Here is a 19,405-nt window from a genome sequence, read left to right as displayed (position 1 = left end):
ATTATATGATTATTTAACTTCAGTTTGTGTTTGCGTTTAAAAAAAAAAATTAACTGTTTCTTTTTTTTTTACTAACTAAAAAAACAACCGCTTTTCAGACAAACCTATACAATACAGTCTTCAGCATACAGACAAACCTCAAACATCTTCAACTGCCGATCAATCAGGCCAGCAAAGTTGCATATTTAATACAGAAAGTGAAGAATCTTCTTGTCTAGTTTATTTTGAAACTGAATCTCAGATACCCGATGATAACATATATGGTTATTTGCCTGAGTTGTAGTATTTTAAAGTTTCATGCTTTAAATACGTATAAAACCTGCAGAGTAGATTTAGCACGCTAAGCACGAGTTTTAGACAAAAACAACACGTTTCAAACTACTGAAAATGAGCTAGTTTTTAATAAATTTTGATACTGTGCCTATAACTTGATAGACAATTAATAGTAATGCTTATCTAAAAACTATTTTATTACAGTTTTTCTTGTAGAGCTAAAATTTTGTTATCGTAAGTTTTCAATATTACAAGGTACACCAAAATACTTTTCAATAACAAGTTTGATCCGCGAAAAACTTTTTCAATTATATCAAGAATATTACTTATAGAATTCTATCAATTCCTGCGTTGAAAAAGTTAAACTTTAACGAATAGACAGTTTACTAAAACAACTACGTTATTTCTAAGCAATTCTTAAATTTAAGTCTTGTTTAAAACGTCTTGTACATAAAATTTCATAATTTAAAATTAATTAAGTTACCTATACTGTTAATTAAAGTTAATAAATTAAAGTTTTACAACGAAACTACAACAATTGTTCCCATATAAACATCTATTATATAACGAAAAAAAACAAATTTTTAGTATCCTTGTACGAGAAGCAAGATGTTAAAATTGAATCTCTGAAGGTTGTCACTGAAAAGTGGGAAAGCAAAACTCAGTTTGTTAAAGTGAATCCATCAACAGCCGAAGTTAGTTTGATTTTTTTTTAAGCAGTTCAATTTTACAGGTAAATAAGTTTTATTTAAAAAATTAAATTTCTTAATAAAAAACAACAACAGAAAAACATTTAAGACTCATTTTCTACAAAACGACTTCTTTTAAACTGAGTACAAAATTAATTTTAAAATAAAAATGTTTAACTTTTTATAACATATTACTTCTCGCATTTACAAAGTCAATAAACATTGTTTACTTTTTTTATGAATCTTGTTTAGTTCGTTCTCTACAAAACCAACAACTTCCAAAACAATATAACAATTCTCAGGGCTCGCTCTCGGGAGAGCAAGATATGTGTCTCAACGTCGACAACAAGTGCTACAGATTCAACGCGTCGTTCCAAAAATCCCCCGAATCGAAACAAAGTTTACCTGGCCTTGTAGTCGGGGTGGCTCTGCTCGTTTTTCTCGTAGTTGGAAGTGGGATGGCTTTTTATTTTTACAGGAAAAATAAAAGCGGAGGTAAGAGTTCGTTTAAATTATGTTTAGTTTTAGAAGCACATAGTTTCCTTAACTTGAATATTATTTTTTATTTGTATTGAAAACTATTCATGACTTAAAAAACGAAATAAGAACAATTAATAAAAACGCTATTTAAAAAAAATCCAGAGGTTGTTGTTGTGCTTCAAAATCCCCTTTAAAAAACTAGCTATTTTCAAAATAAAACATTATTTTATTTTCTACTAATGTTTTTTTATTTTTATAATTAGCTAAAGATCAAGGCTAAAATATGTTAAGTATATTTTTCACTAAGTTTTATACAAGGGATTAATAAAGTCGGTAAGTTGTACCCCCGGGGGCAATTCTAGAAATTTAGGGGGCTATGAGGTCATAATTTGAAACTTACAATTTATTTTCTTGAGTTGATGATGAAGAGCAAAAAAAAAGTTCGTGGCGTTTTTTATAATAGTGTTTTTTTTTTCAAAATCTTGTCGGAGGGGGGCATTGCTTATTGATTTCTTTAAAGAGGCCTTTTAAAAAGTTTTGGAATTCCTCTTTTTGACAGTTTTAAAATTATGCTAAAAGGTATTTTTTAAAACAATTTTCATTTGATAAATCAAATCATTGTTAATTTTTCTTCAAGTTATTATGTATAAGCGACATTAAATATTGACTTAGTTTTTGAAAAAGTTTTGAATTAGACTTATTTAAATGTTTGATTATGTTTAATAACTCAAAGTATTTTTCTAATGTAGCTTGGTCAGTTATTAAAATGATAATATAAGATTGTTATATTTTAGATCTAAAACATCTGTTGAAAGATTTTATTTGTAAACACCCCTGATTCATATACCTTAAAATTGTTTAAAACATTATCTACTTTTAAACAAATGACTATATTTTCAAATTTTTTAACATTTTTTTTTTTATAATTTTAACTTTGATATAATTTATTTTTCAGAACACACTATTCAGCCGACGGAATCTGTCTGAGGAAAACACAAAAAGAACTCATAAGACACAGTTTTGACTTAACATTTTTAAAATCTTGAATTTTTCAAATTTTTCTCATTTTTCAACATTATTTTCGTTTCAAAACCCTTTTTTGAACAGTAGCCTAAAATTTTTATGCTCTAGAGAAAACAATTAAGCAACAAGATTATGTCTTTACTGATAAAGATAATTTTTTATTTAAATTTGATGCACGTAAAACTTTTCGTTTGCAAATACTTGATGAATTAAAAAAATAAAACTGCCACAAATAAATCTTGACTTATTTAACTATTGATGTTATTTACCTTTTTCTGAAGTAAATTGAAATTATACATTGCTTTTAGTTATAAAATTTTTTTCTGTAACAAATTCTTTTTTAAAACTCTATACTTTATTATTTAGGATTATTTTAAAGAAGTTTTGATCTTTTTTAATGCTTGTTACACTTCAACTAATAAATGTAGATTAAGTATAAATATGTTATATAACAAAATGCTTAATAAAAAAGTTGAATTATGTTACCTACACCTTTTGTATGTTATACAGTAATTTTCCAACTTAAAAAACTATTAATATATCACAATTAGAAAATACGTATTACTTTTTTTCATAGAAAATACTAAAAATTTTTTGAAAATAGATAGTATATGTATGTACTATTATATAAAATAATTTATAACTTATTGTCTTACCAACGCGTTTTTACAACTTTAAACCGACAAAAAAAATTAACACATTTTGTACCTAGAAAAATTAAGTTTTGAAGTTTTCTAGTCTATAAATCTCAAACGTTCTATTCAAGAAATTATTATACGAATATAAACATAGGACACATTTATATAAATCGAAACAATTTAAATAAATACTTTTTTTTAATCAATAAAAATTTGTAAATAGGAACTTGGTGGTTAAAAATTTTTGATTCAAAGTAATAAACTTCAACAAGAGTAGCTTTCTTAAATTAGTTTTATTTTGGGTAACTTGTAATATATAATAATACATCTAATAAATACCTACTACTTTAATAGTACTATTATATATCTCTGTGTGTCATGTGAGTTACAGAGATCCGATTATACAGATCCAAGAGATACCCTTGTATTTCCCATACACGTTCAAAATCCACCCAGTCGAATTCGAGAGCCGCTTACCGATCGAGGGTGAGGGGTAAACAGTAAAAAAATGCATAAAACGGATAAAGTAATTTATTATAAAAAATATTTATAAAAAAATCGGGTGGATAGTATACCGTATCTCCATATAAGACTTTCGCAGACGTATCTCCATATAAGAAGCTAAATTTCTGGCCAGGGAGCACATATTTAGTTTGTACATGACGGTATACGAATGAAAAGCGTGCTTGTACGACTAGCGTGCATGTAAACGTGTTTGCTAAACGAAACTATATTTCAATTTTCGCTCGAACTTCATAATTTTCGTTTTAAATTACTGTGTAACAGGGTTTTCAAAAGTGAGTCAGATGAATCCTTGGAGGCTATTTCAAAAATTTAGTGGATCAAAAGCTGTAAGAGGGAGGGGTGGACCAGTAAAGGGGTCTTAATTTATAACTTACACTAACCTCATCTTTTTAAGTTATATTCAAGTTCATAATGAAGAGTAAAAAAAGTAGCTTATACGTAATACAAAAGTTTAAGTGTCGTTTTAAAACTCTCAATGAACAGCATTAAAAATAACCTATGTTAGTTTTTCCGAAAGTGTTATGAGAGGGGCCATTTTTTTTCTAATTTCTTGAAAGGGTTCTTATGAAAAAAAATTCTGGAAAACTTTCTTAAAAATTAAAAGGTTTATTTCTAGACCTTTCTTTTAATTTTTCTTTTTGCTAGTTATTTTTAACATACATTTCTGTATGACTTTGAAATCGTTTGCACAATGATCATTAAAATATCTAAAATAACATGGTTTAACAAAGACTACAAAACTTGTTCTAAAAATCCTAAGTTTTGTCATATATGCACGAAAGGTCACTTTTGCACGAAGACACTTTTGCAATAAGACATTTTTTGCATAGGGTCACTTTTAAAGAGTCACTTTTGCACGAATGTCTCTATTACACAAGACACTTTTGCACGGGTTGAAACTTTTTTTTAACTAATATTTTTCATTATTATCACTGTTACCCCTAACCTTAATCAGAGTTGTTTTTTATTACTGTGCAAAATTTACCCTTCGTGCAGAAGTGTTTTCATGCAAAAGTGTGACCCTTCGTGCATATTTGACCTGTTTAAAATAAACAATAGTAGAAGACAAATGTTTTAATAATTTTTTTTAAAGTATGCACAATATATACAACAACTGTTTAATTATATCTCTCATATCTCAAAAATATTAAATTTTCTTAAGAAGTAAGAAGTCATCTACATTAAAATTTTATAAACATGATGTACTTTTTTAATGTAGATATGATTCTCTTTTTTCTTAATTATAAGCTATTACAAATGGAATTAGCAAAATTACACAATCATTATTACTAATTGTCTGATACACAATAGCTTATTTATAAATTGAAATGCAAGGTTTTAAAAAAAAATTGGATTTTAATGATTTTCCATGACTCCATAATTTTGTTTCATAATATTAGAGTTCACATTAAACCAAATATTTACTTTTGTACAAATTGATCAAGCTTCGTGATAACCTTACTTCAACAACCTTAGAACTTTATTGAATTGAATTAATAAATACTTTTAAGCAGATAAATATTGGTATAGTTCAGTAAAACATAAGTAAAAAACGTAGCTAGTTTTATACACACTTGTTTTCTTAGATCAAAATTTAAATGTAGTATGTCTTATTAGATTAAAACAGGTATTTTCAAAAATAATAAAACAAATGACAACAATTTATAGAAATATAAAGAAATAAAACGAACGGCAAAAAACTGTTTTAGTTGAAGACAAGTTAATCATAAAAAATGAATACCAGCTTAAACTAAAAATTCAACAATTTTTAAGACTTTATTGTCACAACAAATGAATAATTTCTTGTACAAACTTAACATATCTAGTAACTGTTAACACAAGTAAAACAGAATCTTAATAGTAATTAAAATAAATTAAAATTAAAAGTTGTTTGTTAGAATGTAGTAACGATGTAATTTCTATTAGAAGTAAATTATTTACTGTGCATAAAATTTATAACTTTTTGTCTATGAAAATCTATTTCAGCATTTCTTTTACGTTAGTAGATACTACATATGAAAATTTTTTTGTTTTTAGTATAAACATTTTTCAAACAAAATGCAACATTTTAATTGTATTGTAAACTGATTGAAACTTGTAACAAACTTAAATTCTTAAACTCAAAAGAACGTTCTAAACATCATTTTAATTAATTGCTTCATCTTAAGTCGATTGGTGAAAAGTAGTAGATAAAACAGTACAAGCTTAAAAAACTTACAAATGACATAGTATCATATTAATTTGAAGACAAATTAAAAAAACAATTTTAAACATTTTTTTAAAATAAACTAGATCAAAACCAAAAGTTATTTTTCATCTAAAGTGCAAATATCTACCACTTACATGATAATCTTAAAAAAGCAACAATAATAAAATGTATTATATTTTTGCAATAAACATGTGTGTATTCTACTTGGCATGTGGTAAACTACTTGGACGGTTTTATAGGACATGTTAGTAATATTTTAATAATAAAGTTAACAGTTGATAAAAAATAAGCTTTTAATTATTAAAATATTATCCAATAAAAAGATTCAAATCACAATTATTTAGTGGTGATTCAAAGTTTAAAAAAAAAACGGAAATAAATTTTCAAATGACTCGGAGCTTACAATGAACTACTAAAATACTAAATCTCACATTTTTATAAAATAAATGAAATCTTTTGAAGGAGTTAAACACCACTTGAATCAATCGTAGAACTTGGAGATGTGCTCGATTTTCTGAAGACTTCCCAGACACAAAATCAGCTCCTTGCATTTTGAAGAATCCTTTCTCTTCTCATTAAGTTCTGGTCTGATATGAGATTTTGTCTCTGCATTATCTGTAGTTTCTGGTTTTACCTGAGGTGCTTCCCCAGTATCACTGGAGCTTTCTAGTTTCGTTTGAGGGGGTTTTTCTGGTTCGTGGTCGAAATGCAGGGCGGCAGCAGCGACTCTAGCCGAATCGTTTTTGGCTTCGGCATCCTAAAATATTAATAAAAAATTTACTTAGTTATGGAAAAAGAATTGATGATAATATTTGTAATTTATCAGTAACATTATGAAAACAAAATTAAAAAATATATGGGCACATACTATGGGAACTTGTGCATAAATAAATTGTGAGCATAATATGAAATAATTACTAAGCTAAACTAGTGCATTGCATTGAGTAATTTAATCATATTTAGTTTACATTGCTAATACATTGCTAAGTTTACATAACATAATTACAGGGTTTAATTAAATCTGTTTAACTTAATATTTGCAATAGATTAAAATTTAGGTTATAGGAGTAAAAGAAATCCACAAGAAGTTAACTTTAATTTCTGATAATCTTCATATATTTTTTTAATTTTAAAATAAGATTTTTCATGCAATATCAAAACCTGATGCATTAAAAATTGGCTTTTTATCTAGCTTAAATTAAAAAAAAAAAAAAAAATTAATCATGAATACTTAGAATACTCTATCTACTTTACATTTACTAAACAAATAAAAATATATAACTTTAGTCACAAAAAGTGACCACAAAACATTTTGTATTATTATTCGGACAACATTTTTATAATGAGAATATTTCAGCCAAAAACACAGTCAATTTATAGTTTGTGAATTTTCTACTGCATCAAGTAAATAAAAGCAATTGATTGTTTAGAAAAATCTGCAAAATTTTTTTGCTCAGCATTTAAGTTTAAAACACTTACAGGTTCAAAACCTTTTTCAATAAACAGGGTTGCCAAATATTTTTGGAAAATTTTTTCCAGATTTTTTTAAACTTCTTCCAGGTTTTTAAAAGTATACATGTTGGTTCTATTTTTAGTTTAAAGTTACGTTTAAGGTATAAAAACTTCGTTAAATAGTATTAATACATTGAAATTATACTGTAATGCTACTTCAAATGTTTTTTTTTAATATAAATGTTTATCTATATGGTATATTTTTTATGTCAAATCAAAAATTTTCTACTTAACATGTAAAATTGTTTAAAATTAAAGGTTTTTACAAGTTTTTGTTTTCAACATTTCTCAAAGTCTAGGTTTTTTAGCCTAAATTGTCAAATTCCAGGATATTCCAGGTTTTCAAGTTTTTTGGTAACCCTAAATTGACTTTTAGAACTTAAACACATTTATGAAACTGAGTTAAAAATTGTGTGAAATACATTTTGACATAGTTATTCAAAACTAGCTAAAAAATAATTTCTAAAATATAAACCTTAAAATGTATTAGTAAGAAAGTATTCGATGTATATTATTATTAGTTTATAGATACTGCTATTGATGAAATAAAGATATAAAACATTTAAAGACCTAAACTTAAAGTAAGTATAAAATTATCTTAATAAGAAACTGTTTGTTACAAACTTCTCATCTTAAAGAAATAGTATTGTCGATAAACAAAATTTAATTTAAATCAAAAACTTAAATAAAAAATTCAAATGTTTTAACAAGAAAGTATTTTTCCTAAACTTTTGGTTTTAAAGTTTTCTGTATTATTAAAGTTTCTATGTAACTTTTCACGATTTAAAAAAACAACTAAAATTTTATAAAAATACTAAAAAATATTATTTTTTGTTTTTTGTAATAAAAAATTTATTTTTAAATCTTTTTGAATTTTGTTCTGACAGAATTTTGTAAATACTGCAAGAAACACTTCCTGAAAGCTTGAGGTAACTATCTCAAAAAACGTAAGAGATAGATTTCACTAAGGAACTTATTGTAAATTAAACTTCGACCTGCTATATCTCAAAAATTACTTTGAGTTTTTAAAATCTGTAAAAAGCATCTTGTAGCTTAGATAAAACTCAATAAAATAAGACTAAATAGTGAAAAAAGTTATTTACCCCCTCCCCATGTCCTTAATAAGATTCAATTATAAATTTTAATGTTTTTTTTTGTTTATTTTTTATATAAAATTTTTGTTTTTTAAATTTTTAAAAAATCCTTCCGACAGAATTTTCTAAATTTATCAAGGAACATTTCCGGAAAGTTTGAGGTAGTTATCTCAAAAAACGTAGGAGTAGATAGATTTTTAGTAAATAGTCTATTTTTGCCGTTTTAGTTTGCGCCTCCCATAAGGTTCCTATTGTTGCCTCCGACTTTGACCGGCTAAATCTCAAAAATCGTTTTAAATTGTTTAAATCTGTAAAAAGCATCTTGTAGCTTATTAAAAACTATAAAAAAAAGATCAAAAACCAAAAAAGGGTGTTTACCCCCCCCCTATGCCCTTAAGAAAAAGTTTACAAAATTTCACTACAAAACTAAAAAGAACAAAAAATATTTACAAAGAGGGATTTGAATGTGTTTTGATTTTATTAAGAAATTGAATAAAAAAAATTGTTCAGTAATTTCACCCCAAAAAACTGATTTGACACCAAAAAATGACAAATGTTCCAATATTTTTACCTAAGTAGTAATAAATTTACATGTTTACATGTCCTAAAGTAAAAATTTATACCTTAAATTGAAAGGTAATATTTATAGGCATGTATTAACAAAGATTTCAGTTGCTTTTAATATATGATGACGTCATAATAACAAAAAAATGTGCAAATTGTATTTGTTATATGTTACTTTTTACAAAATTAAAATTATACAACTTATAATAGACTAATTCAAATTACTTTCATTTTAATTTATGCAGCTTAATAATTACATTACAATTATTAAAAAGTACTGAAAATATATAGTTTTAGGATTACTAAATGCTTTTGGCAAATTTTCTCAAGGTTTTTAAAGTACACATTTTGGGGTCTATTTTAAGTTTAAAGTTAAGTTTAAGGTAAAAAACTCTGTTAATAGTATAACAACATTGAAAGATACTGTAAAGCTTCTTTAAATGTATTTAAAAAAAATTATTGATGATGACTTTTTTTTTATCTATATGATAGATTTTTGTGTCAAGTTGAAATTTTTCTACTTAACATGTTTAAATTGTTAAAAATTCCAGGTTTTTCCAAGTTTTTTAGCTAAAAATGTCAAATTCCATTTTTTTCCAAGTTAGGTTTATTTGGAAATCTTGATAGTCTAAACTTCAGTTTATTACAATGACTGCAATTAGTGCAATTATCTTATTTTTAGACATCAAATTAGTATTTTGGATGCAATTACTGAAAATCTAAACTTTAGAATTTTATTTATGTTTTTTTTCAATGAAGCAAAAACTCATCAGAATCATACTAGTCCATACCAGCCCTAAATGTGTATTACTAAATGCGTATTACTGAAAAATTATAAAAACAATTATGCATTAAATCGAAGTAGCTTAATTATGCATCATTTAAGTATAAAAATGTTTTACTTCAGTAAGAAACTACAATATTTGTAGTAACAAAAACATTAACACAATAAATACATATAACAAAGTAGCTCAAAATTTTAATAATTCAATTTTAGTTTATAATTTTAGTTCATTTTAAGAGGGACAATTAGAGTTTATAACTTGAATTCAACAAGATAAATACAAATTTAATATTTAAATAAATTTATTTACAAGACATTTTTCCTGTAGGCCTCTATATTTATAATAGAATTCTGAAAACAAAAACGAACATATATGAAGACATTAAGGCTAACTTAATGATTAACAGTTATTGGTCAACTTTGAGCCAGTAAAATTTAAAAAAAAACTATATATTTATCAAAAGTAATAACAACAATACCTGTACACTTTGGCTCATCTTGCATATGTTCTCGCAAGCAGAATCCAACCCTCTCTTGGCCTCCACAGATGACCTCAGCATTTTGTGGAGATCTTCAATGGTCAGCTTGGGATTTACAGCTCCCAGGGTGGTCATCAGGATGAAGGTTTTGTTGGAAGGAGAAACCTCACTTCTGCTGATTGAAGACACAGTAGGGCAACAACATGTGTATTCACTACTTTCCAAAGCTTCAAATATTGTCATGTCTTCACACTGAACCTTTCCCGTTTTTGCGATGCAAGAGTTAGTGCTGATGTCTTTTCTCACTGGGTTCCTGAAGATCTCTCTTTCAACTACTACAGTGTTTTTATCTGTTTGCCACAGGAACATGCTGGAACTGCCTACGGAGGCCAAGTAGAACGTTGTTGGAGACACTAAAACACAAGAGATTGAACAGATCCCTTCACTTTTTTTCTTGAACTCATTGTTGACAATTCTCAAAGAGTTGGACATCACCCTCTTCATTTTCTCATGATCAACAGCTGCTTTTCTCTCGTAAAGCTGCTGTATGTAATCGTTTAGCAGTATTACTTTCAATAATCTCTCACCTACAGACTTGGCAAAGAGCGGCACTCCTTGGGCATCTACTAGCGCGTGAAATTCCAGATTCAAATGTCCAAACTTTCTGGTTTTGTGAACGACATAAGTGTTTGTCTTGGCAACGTAGTCCGTGTTTACATTTGAAACGTGACTGCCATACTCCAAATTGTGTGAGTTTCTCCTTGGTCTTGTTATGGGTGTTGAGATTTCACTGATGCGCTTTTTATAGGGTGTTGAGTTTTTGTTTGGAGTTTGAAAGAGTGAGGACAACCTTTTCTTTTTGTTGCTTCTGGTCAAAACGTTTTCAGTTTGTAAAGACATAACTGACCTGCGTCTTTTATCAGTGGGAGTTAAAACTTTGCTGATGTTTCTCTTCATAGGTGTTTTGCTAGGAGTTTGAAAAAGTGATGACATGCTTCTTTTTTTAGTTTTCAATTTACTTTCAGACTTTATTGACAATGTGGATACAGATTTCTTTTTGCTCGGAGTTTTAACTTCACTGACACTTTTATTCAAAATTACTGGTTTCTTCCTTGGAGTCGATAATAAACTTTTCTTGTCATCAGGTTTATTTTTAGAAGTCAGAGACATGATAGAGCTGCATCTTTTTTCAATGGGCTTAAATATGCTCATTGACCTGCGGCCGGACTTTTTGATTTTAGTCAGTGTGTTCTGTTTTTGAGTTAATATTGATGAGGTAGGTGTTATGGGGACGTCATTACTTTTTTGTGGTGTGGTTTTGTTGTAATTTAACTTTAAATCTGCTTCAGAGTTATTAGGTATCTTGGGTTTGTTGTCAGGTTTCAACTTTTTTCTCTTTCTTACTGTTACATTGATATTATTTTGACTCATGTTAAAATCATAAATACTAATTTATTATCTGCAATTTTAAATTGTTGTTAGTAAGTATACTTTTAATATTTTCCTGATGAAAAACTTTTTTAATTAACTTTTATTATTACTATTTTTCAACTGTCACTTATAATCCAAGTAGTAACAAGTATTGAATTATTTACACAGAAGTATAATTATACTTATTTATTTCTTTCACTTAACAACTTATAACTTTTTTTAAGCAATTTTATTAAGTTTTTTTTCTGTTGTTATTAATTACATGGTTTTATTTTTTAAAGATTTTGTTTCAATCTCTGTATGTTGTTTAATTTATAACAATGATATAACTTTCAGGGTTGCCACTTGTTTTTTCAATATTTTTTACAGGTTTTGCAAATTTCTTTCAAGTTTTTAAAATGAAACATCTTTGGTTCTATTTTTAGTTTTAAGTCAAGTTTAAAGTAAGAAACTATGTTAAGTAGTAAAAAAACATTGAAAAGATACTGTAAAGCTACTTTAAATATGTTTCTTTAATAAATAATATGTTTGATCATGACAATTTTTTTATATGATAAACTTTTTGAGTCAAATCAAAATTTTACTAATGAACATGTGAAAATTGTAAAAATTCCAGGTTTTACCAAGTTTTTTTATGATTTTTGTTCAAAATTCCAGATTTTTCCAGGTTTTTTTTTCAAAATTTTTCAAATTCCAGGTTTTTCTAGTTTTTCTTGCCTAAAATATCAAATTCCAAACTTTTCTAGGTTTCCAGGTAAAGTGGCAACCCTGAACTTAAATTTAAAACTATTTTAAGATCATTGAGAATATATAAGGTCAATGAATTTCAAAATATAGGAGAAAACTTATCTTATGTATTTCACATTTATTGAGAAAACTGACAATAAGATAATTGCTACTCATTAGAGCTTTATACCAAGTTTTAAAAAATGTTAATACTGCAAAACTACTTTATATTATCTATTCAAAATCTTAGTTTTATGTCTTAAGTGTTAGTACTTTTTATTAATTGTATATTTTTATAATGTTAAAAACAATATTGTTTTGTTATCTATCAACTTAAAGGGGTATAATATTTAAAATAAGAAAAGAATATAAAACCTTTTAAAAAGAAATGTATATACATGGTTGCCATTTTTTAAGTAAAAAGTTTCAGGATCTTTTTTTTTTTATTTTTTTGTTATAAAATTTTTATTTTTTAACTTTTTTAAATTTTGTTCCAACATGATTTTCTAAATATTGCAAGGAACATTTCCTAAAAATTTGAGGTAGTTATATAAAAAAACGTAGGAGAAGATAAATTTTTAGTGATTTCTAGTTATTTGCTGTTTTAGTTTGCGTCTCCCATAAGGATCCTATTGCTGCCTCCAACTTTGACCAGACATATTTAAAAAAATATTTTGAACTTTTATAATTTGTAAAAAACATCTTGTAGCTTAGTATAAACTACATAAAAAAAGATCAAATTTTCAAAAAAGTGTATTAACCCCCTATGCCCTTAACAAAATATTCCAACTAAACCAATCAAATCTTATTTAAAACCTATGAAAAAAAAACCTAAAAATATTCTGAGTTTCTAACAAAAAAAAATATACAGAGTTAGCTTGAGTTAAAAAAAAAAGATAATATACCAAGTTATACCAAGTGTATAGCAAACCTTTAAAAATAGCCAATCTTTGGCAAAATTCGTTTGTTAAAATGAAGTATAATAAGTTTACATCAATAATCTTTATAATTTGTTGTAATAAAGCTTATAAAATTTTTCTTCAGCTGCAAACTTGTATACAAAGAAATAAAATAAATATTGTAGCATCACTAGTATTCAAAGTAAATTCATATGTTGCCTATATTATTACAAGTTGTGAAGTACATTCATGTACATAACTTTTCAAACCTAGATAAATAAGAAAACTTGTGTTTGTCTTACAAAAATTTAAAATGAACAATTTGATTAAAACAACTTTTCAAAAGAATTTCTAGGATAATATCATAAAATAAATGTTTTAATTTTTTATGAAAGAAGTTTACTAAACTATTGTTTTTTTTATACTTCAACCAAACTTTTGTTACTTTTTTTCCTAATTTTACTGTGTACAAGCAACTAAAAACTAAAAGCAATTTCAAAGAAGAATAGGCAAGTTATTATGATGTTCTTATGACAAACTATATAAAAAATGTTTTTGATTTCATCTAGTATTTTAGAAATTGATATTTACAGTATTATATTGCCTACTTTTAAATTCAAAGTATTAATAAGTAATATAAGGTTAAATATTAACACTTGGTTATATGTTTTTCAAACTTTAAAACTATTATTGTAAAAAATTCGAAAATAATCTATTTCAATCATGAGCTGAAATTGTAAAACAGGAAAAGCAACATTCAGGGTTCGTGAAATTTTATTCATTTAGCCTGACTGAGACCAATTAAGCCTGATATTTTTTCAAAGTAATAAAAATCCCCTTCAGAAATAATTTTAGGAATTGGGGGCTCTTGATATTGTAGTCTCCAACTTCAACCAGTTTTATCTCAAAATTATTTTGAGCTTTAAAAATCTACAAAAAGTAACTCATAGCTTAGTTACAACTCAATAATCTAAGACTATATTAAGAAAAGGGTGTTTTACCCTCCCCCCCCTATGCCCTTAACATAACTAATTCAGTGATAAGTTTTAAAATAAGTGTTATATCTAATCTATTACTAGTGTAAATTTTTAATATAAATTACTAAACACAATTGTTCAATTTAATTAACCACTAAGTAAAAACATTATTAACATTTAAAATGAAACGCTTACACGAGTATTAAAATAAATTAAAAATGTTTATTATAGTACTTTGACTAATATATAAAATTTATACATAATTATGAATCCTCAACTCTAAATAAATACAGTGATTGTTGATGGCATATCAGATTTAAAAAGCTTACACTTAAATTAAAAAAAAAACGTTAATATTTTGTTCTTGTAAAGAAAAATTAACTTTACATAGAATTTTTAATCCTACAAAACTTAGTACCTATTATTAAAGCTAAGTTTTAGTGTTGTCAATATCTCAAATAACTTTAAATAAACAATCAGTAAAGTATGTGTATATACAAACTGCTAAGAGTTTTAATCTAAAAAGTAATTATTTGGTATAAAGCCTTTAAATTAGAAATCAAAACAGTTCAACCAACTATGCTCTGAAAAACATAGCTGATGTAAAGAAATTCAAACAAACAGCTTAGTTGTTGAATGAAACTGTAGTGTTTAAACTGTACTGTTTTTTATGAATTTTTATAATTATGACGTATATAGTCTACTTAAAAGAAAATAATGAAGATTCTTAAAAAAAAAATTAAAGACTCAACAAAAGGCTTTAAGCATTTATTTTTACAAATACTGACTGACTTTGTCTTTAATAACTAAATCTTTATTTATAAATAAATTCACATCTCAATTTGATCTTTAAAAAAATTCCAATTTTTTTAATTAAAAATTTTCAAGCATTTGAACTGAAAAAAACTGAGATTCTCAAATTTTTAAATAAAAAAAACTGATTTAGACTGATGTTTTTCAACTTTTTACAAATTTAGCTTGATAAGCACGAACCCTGAATATCGCAAAGTCAAAAACATAACTGAGTTGTTTGAAATTTTATTGCTCATATAAATAGATTAGTTATTAGGTAAGAAAAAAACTTGTTAAGGATTGTTTGCTTTTGATAGTGTGCATTCTACATTGAAAATCATAAAAAATTGTTTTAAGGCTCATTTGATAAAATATTATAAAACTTAGTTAAATTAAAACAAAACCTATTTTTTTTAGAAATCATCTTGATAATTTAACAATAAAGTTTCAGAGTGTGGTCAAACAGATTTACATTTCTTATTTCCGATTCTTACCTGATGGGGTAGGAGTTGTAATGACAGCTTTGAAAATTCTCTGAATTGACTGTTTCAAGATACAAACCCAGTGTTTGACACATATAGAAAAGAACAAAAAACATGATTGTTAATTAAATAAGTTTATAATGTTTCTTTTTTACACTATTGATGATTTTTTCTTCAATTAAAACTGTAAGACTATAATTGAATTATGCAATATTAGTTTTCAAAAATAAATAAAAAAAAAGTTTTTTAAACGAAAATATATGTAATTTAATACAAAGGCCACTTGGTGGTCTAAATATTTGCAAATAAAAAAAAACTAACAATGGCTTATATTAAAAGCTTAAAGTGTGAACTACAGTCAGTTGATATAGAATAAAAAAGTCTAATAACTTTTTAGATATATTTATTCTTGCAATAACATTTCAGAAGCTAATAATTTTGCTTTTTTTTTTAGCTAAAGACTTAAACACTTCTTATTAGAGGTCAGTTGGGTTGATAGCCAAAATTTTATGACAACCAATCTTACTACACATATAAGTATGGAATTTTGCTTATATATCAATATATAAATATTGTTAAACTTTTAAGTCAATCAACTCAGTAACTATGAAATTAAAAAGTATATATTTATCAAAGTTGTGAAAAAAAGAGATTAATATTTTTTTTTTTGAGGTTGACTTAAAGTATTAATATCTAGACATAATGGTATACAATAATAGTATGTTTAAAAATTTACTGAAATATATTTAAAGTTTGAATTAACTCAGATGGGATCAATTGAATTGTCTACAGTGACTTTCTAAAAAAATAATAAGGTTCTTAGACAACATTTTTTTTTGTTATGTCACTATAACTAATAGACGGATTGACTTGAAAAATAAATAATATAAGAGACCACAGATTTCCTGAAAAAAATCTTTATACACTTTAAAAAAGTTAGTTTTAGTTTTAACTAAAACATTTTTGTGATAAAATTTTTATTGTTTTAAATTACTATTTTTTTTTCCTTTTATTATAAGGACAATTCCTGAAAATTTGAAGAAGATTGCTTAAAAAATAAAGGAGGAGATAGATTTTTAGTGAATTTTTAAATATCTGAGAAAATTGACCCCAAAAAATTTGCTGTCCATACGTTTATACTGAAAAATTTTTACAAAAATTAATATTTCAAAAATTAAATGATATTTTTGAATTCTATAAAAACTAGCTTGTAGTTTGTACTTAAAGCTTTCATATAAAAGCCAAAGTTAATTTTTTTTTAATAATGTTGGACCCCCCCTATGACCTTAAAAGTGTTTGAGAGGTTAAAGAAAACTCTACAAAGTAATACCAAATGGTTAAATAATAAAAATAGCTCACTGTGACCTTGTGCTATGTTTGTAAATGGTTGTTTCAACAGCTTATTGATTAACAGTTTTTAGCAAAAATTTCTATATAATACAACACAAAAGTTGGCTGTTTGTTGTGATTGCAACACAACAATACTTATGTTGTTGGTAAACAGCTATTTGCTCAGTCAGGCATTGTATTATTTTAACTTAAAGTATTATATTACATAACAAAATAAGGGAGGTAGCTTTTAAAAAGAGTAAAATCTGAAGGAACATCTATTTTTATTTGTTTTTAAATGGTATTGACCACTGTATTTTAATCATGCAACATTCAACCTTGACAGTTTTAGAAAGCCAGTCAGCATTTGGCCTTTATGCCATGAGGCCACACCTTCTTAGATATGATTAAAGTGTTACTTCATATTAATAACATAATAAGCTTTTACTTCACATAAATAATATGTGTATCATAATACTTATATGAGATGATTTTTTAGTATTAGGGGAGAGTAAGTATTGATGTTTATTCACTAAATACATATAAAGTTAACATTGTAGTTGAATAAAAATTAACTGTTTAGCTCTCTTGTTTTAATTAGTGCACCATACTTTATATAGTTTTCAACTAAAACATACATACATATATTTATTTGTTTAGTCATATAATAAACAACACATTGTATTTTTTTAAATATTGTAACATAGTAATAATGAAGGTTTTTGTGCAGTAAGCTGAAATACTTATGTTGTTTTGATAAACCTTTGTTTGCTTAGTCAGGCATTGTAATATGCTTACTTAAAGTATTGTATTATATTACAAAAGTATGTTTAAAAAAGGAATTTATATACTATATTTATAGTTTATTTTTAAGTTTCACTCACAATATTTATAAAACTTTTAATTTATAAATTTCTGCAACAACATGTCTTGTAAACTAAAGCATTTCTGAGAATTGTATGAGATAGAAATATCTTATGTATGAAACAGCTGTATAAAACTTTTATGTATTATATAATTAAATATAAATAGTTGTTAATAAATTACTTCTAGCAATATTGGTAATGTTTTATCTAAACTTAACTTAATTAAGTTTTTGTTTAACAATATCACCATTACAAAACATTTTAAACTCTAATTTATAGCTATACATCCTAGAATCTTGTTGGATTTAACAAAGTCCAAATGAATTTTTATTTATAAACTTTAATCAAAAATTTGTGTACCACAATAAAAGTATGCTATTAGTAACAAAATTTGTCTGATTTAGTTTGTATTTACCGCCCTTCTGCCATTGGAAAACATAAGGAATTCATGGAATGTTTGTTTAAAGATGAGATAATATTTGAACTTTTTATTTGTTTCCCAAATTTTCAAATTAAATCATTCAAGCATGGTTTTAAGTTGGTACATTTGTTATTCAACTCAAACAAAGCTAGCTAGACATCAATGTTTAAAAAATGGTATCATTGTATGTTAAAAAATCTTTAAATAACATTATATTCAACAACAAACTGTTCTTATATTTTCAATCTTTTTTTGACTTTGATTTTTATTATATAAATGTTTGTTAATAAAAACTAAAATAAAACCTATCTTTTTTTGACAAATAACAAATTTGATATAAATTAGTAAAATGATATTATTTTTTGAACTTTTGTTTTGATCCTTAGTTGATATAGACAAAAGATACAAAAAAAAATTATTTTAAATTGATTTCATGTTTGAACTCAAACTTATCTTTCCGTTAATTTCATTAAAAAGAATTGACGGAAAGGTTTTTCGTACACCAGGTCCTTGGACAAAATGTTTGAACGCTTTTTGTTTTTCGTTCAATAAACTTAAAAACTTAACTTATATATGTCGGTATATGTGTACTTAAAAACAATGAACTGGTTATAGTTTTTTGAACGACATAAAAGACGCTCAAATAATTTAGTCCTAGGACTTAGTACACAAAAAACCTTTCGGTTATTGAGTCGCACATCACGGACACTTTTTAATGTTTTGTCCAGAACAGACATTTATATTTTAATAGGTATTATCCATTACAAGCAGTTTTTACGTTATGAAATAGCTAAATCTATTTTAAATTCATTAAAATGTTAATTTTTTAATTGACCTGTAAGTTACAGTAACAGCTGTAACAGTCTTACTGATAAAGTTAGTTATCTTTCAGAAAACTTTATATTTATTTTTTTTATTTCAATTTACTTTATTTAAATTTACGTAATTTTCTGCTTGTTTTTGAAAACTCTTTGAAAATATATTTATACTTTAAGAAATTTACTTATTTTATCTTAGCACATTTATATAAGTATATATACATATACCACAGATGTTATTGTGTTAAAACTTTATTCCGACTAACGGCGTTTTACTGCTCTCAAATAAATTTAAGAACAGATCTACGGAGTCTCAAAAAGCTCTAAGAATAGGCTCAAAAATAGCTTTTTGAGACTCCTTAGATATGTTCTTAAATTTATTTGAGAGCAGTGA

General features: G+C 25.7%; 1 protein-coding gene across 1 annotated transcript; it reads right to left on the bottom strand.

Annotated features, from left to right (window-relative positions):
- Positions 1-5,988: 5,988 nt before the first annotated feature.
- Positions 5,989-11,658, bottom strand: LOC145834684 (uncharacterized). The gene is made up of 2 exons (XM_082942180.1): positions 10,271-11,658; positions 5,989-6,594 (listed from the first exon to the last, which is right to left on the bottom strand). The coding sequence occupies exons 1-2, from the start codon at positions 11,480-11,482 to the stop codon at positions 6,319-6,321; spliced, it is 1,488 nt and encodes a 495-aa protein (XP_082798306.1). The 5' UTR covers positions 11,483-11,658; the 3' UTR covers positions 5,989-6,318.
- Positions 11,659-19,405: the final 7,747 nt, after the last annotated feature.

This window comes from Thalia democratica, chromosome 4 (assembly GCF_965202585.1).
Source record: "Thalia democratica chromosome 4, ktThaDemo2.hap1.1, whole genome shotgun sequence".
Taxonomy (NCBI): Eukaryota; Metazoa; Chordata; class Thaliacea; order Salpida; family Salpidae; genus Thalia; species Thalia democratica.
Note: the sequence above shows the minus strand (reverse complement) of the source record. Positions and strands in the feature narration are given on the sequence as shown.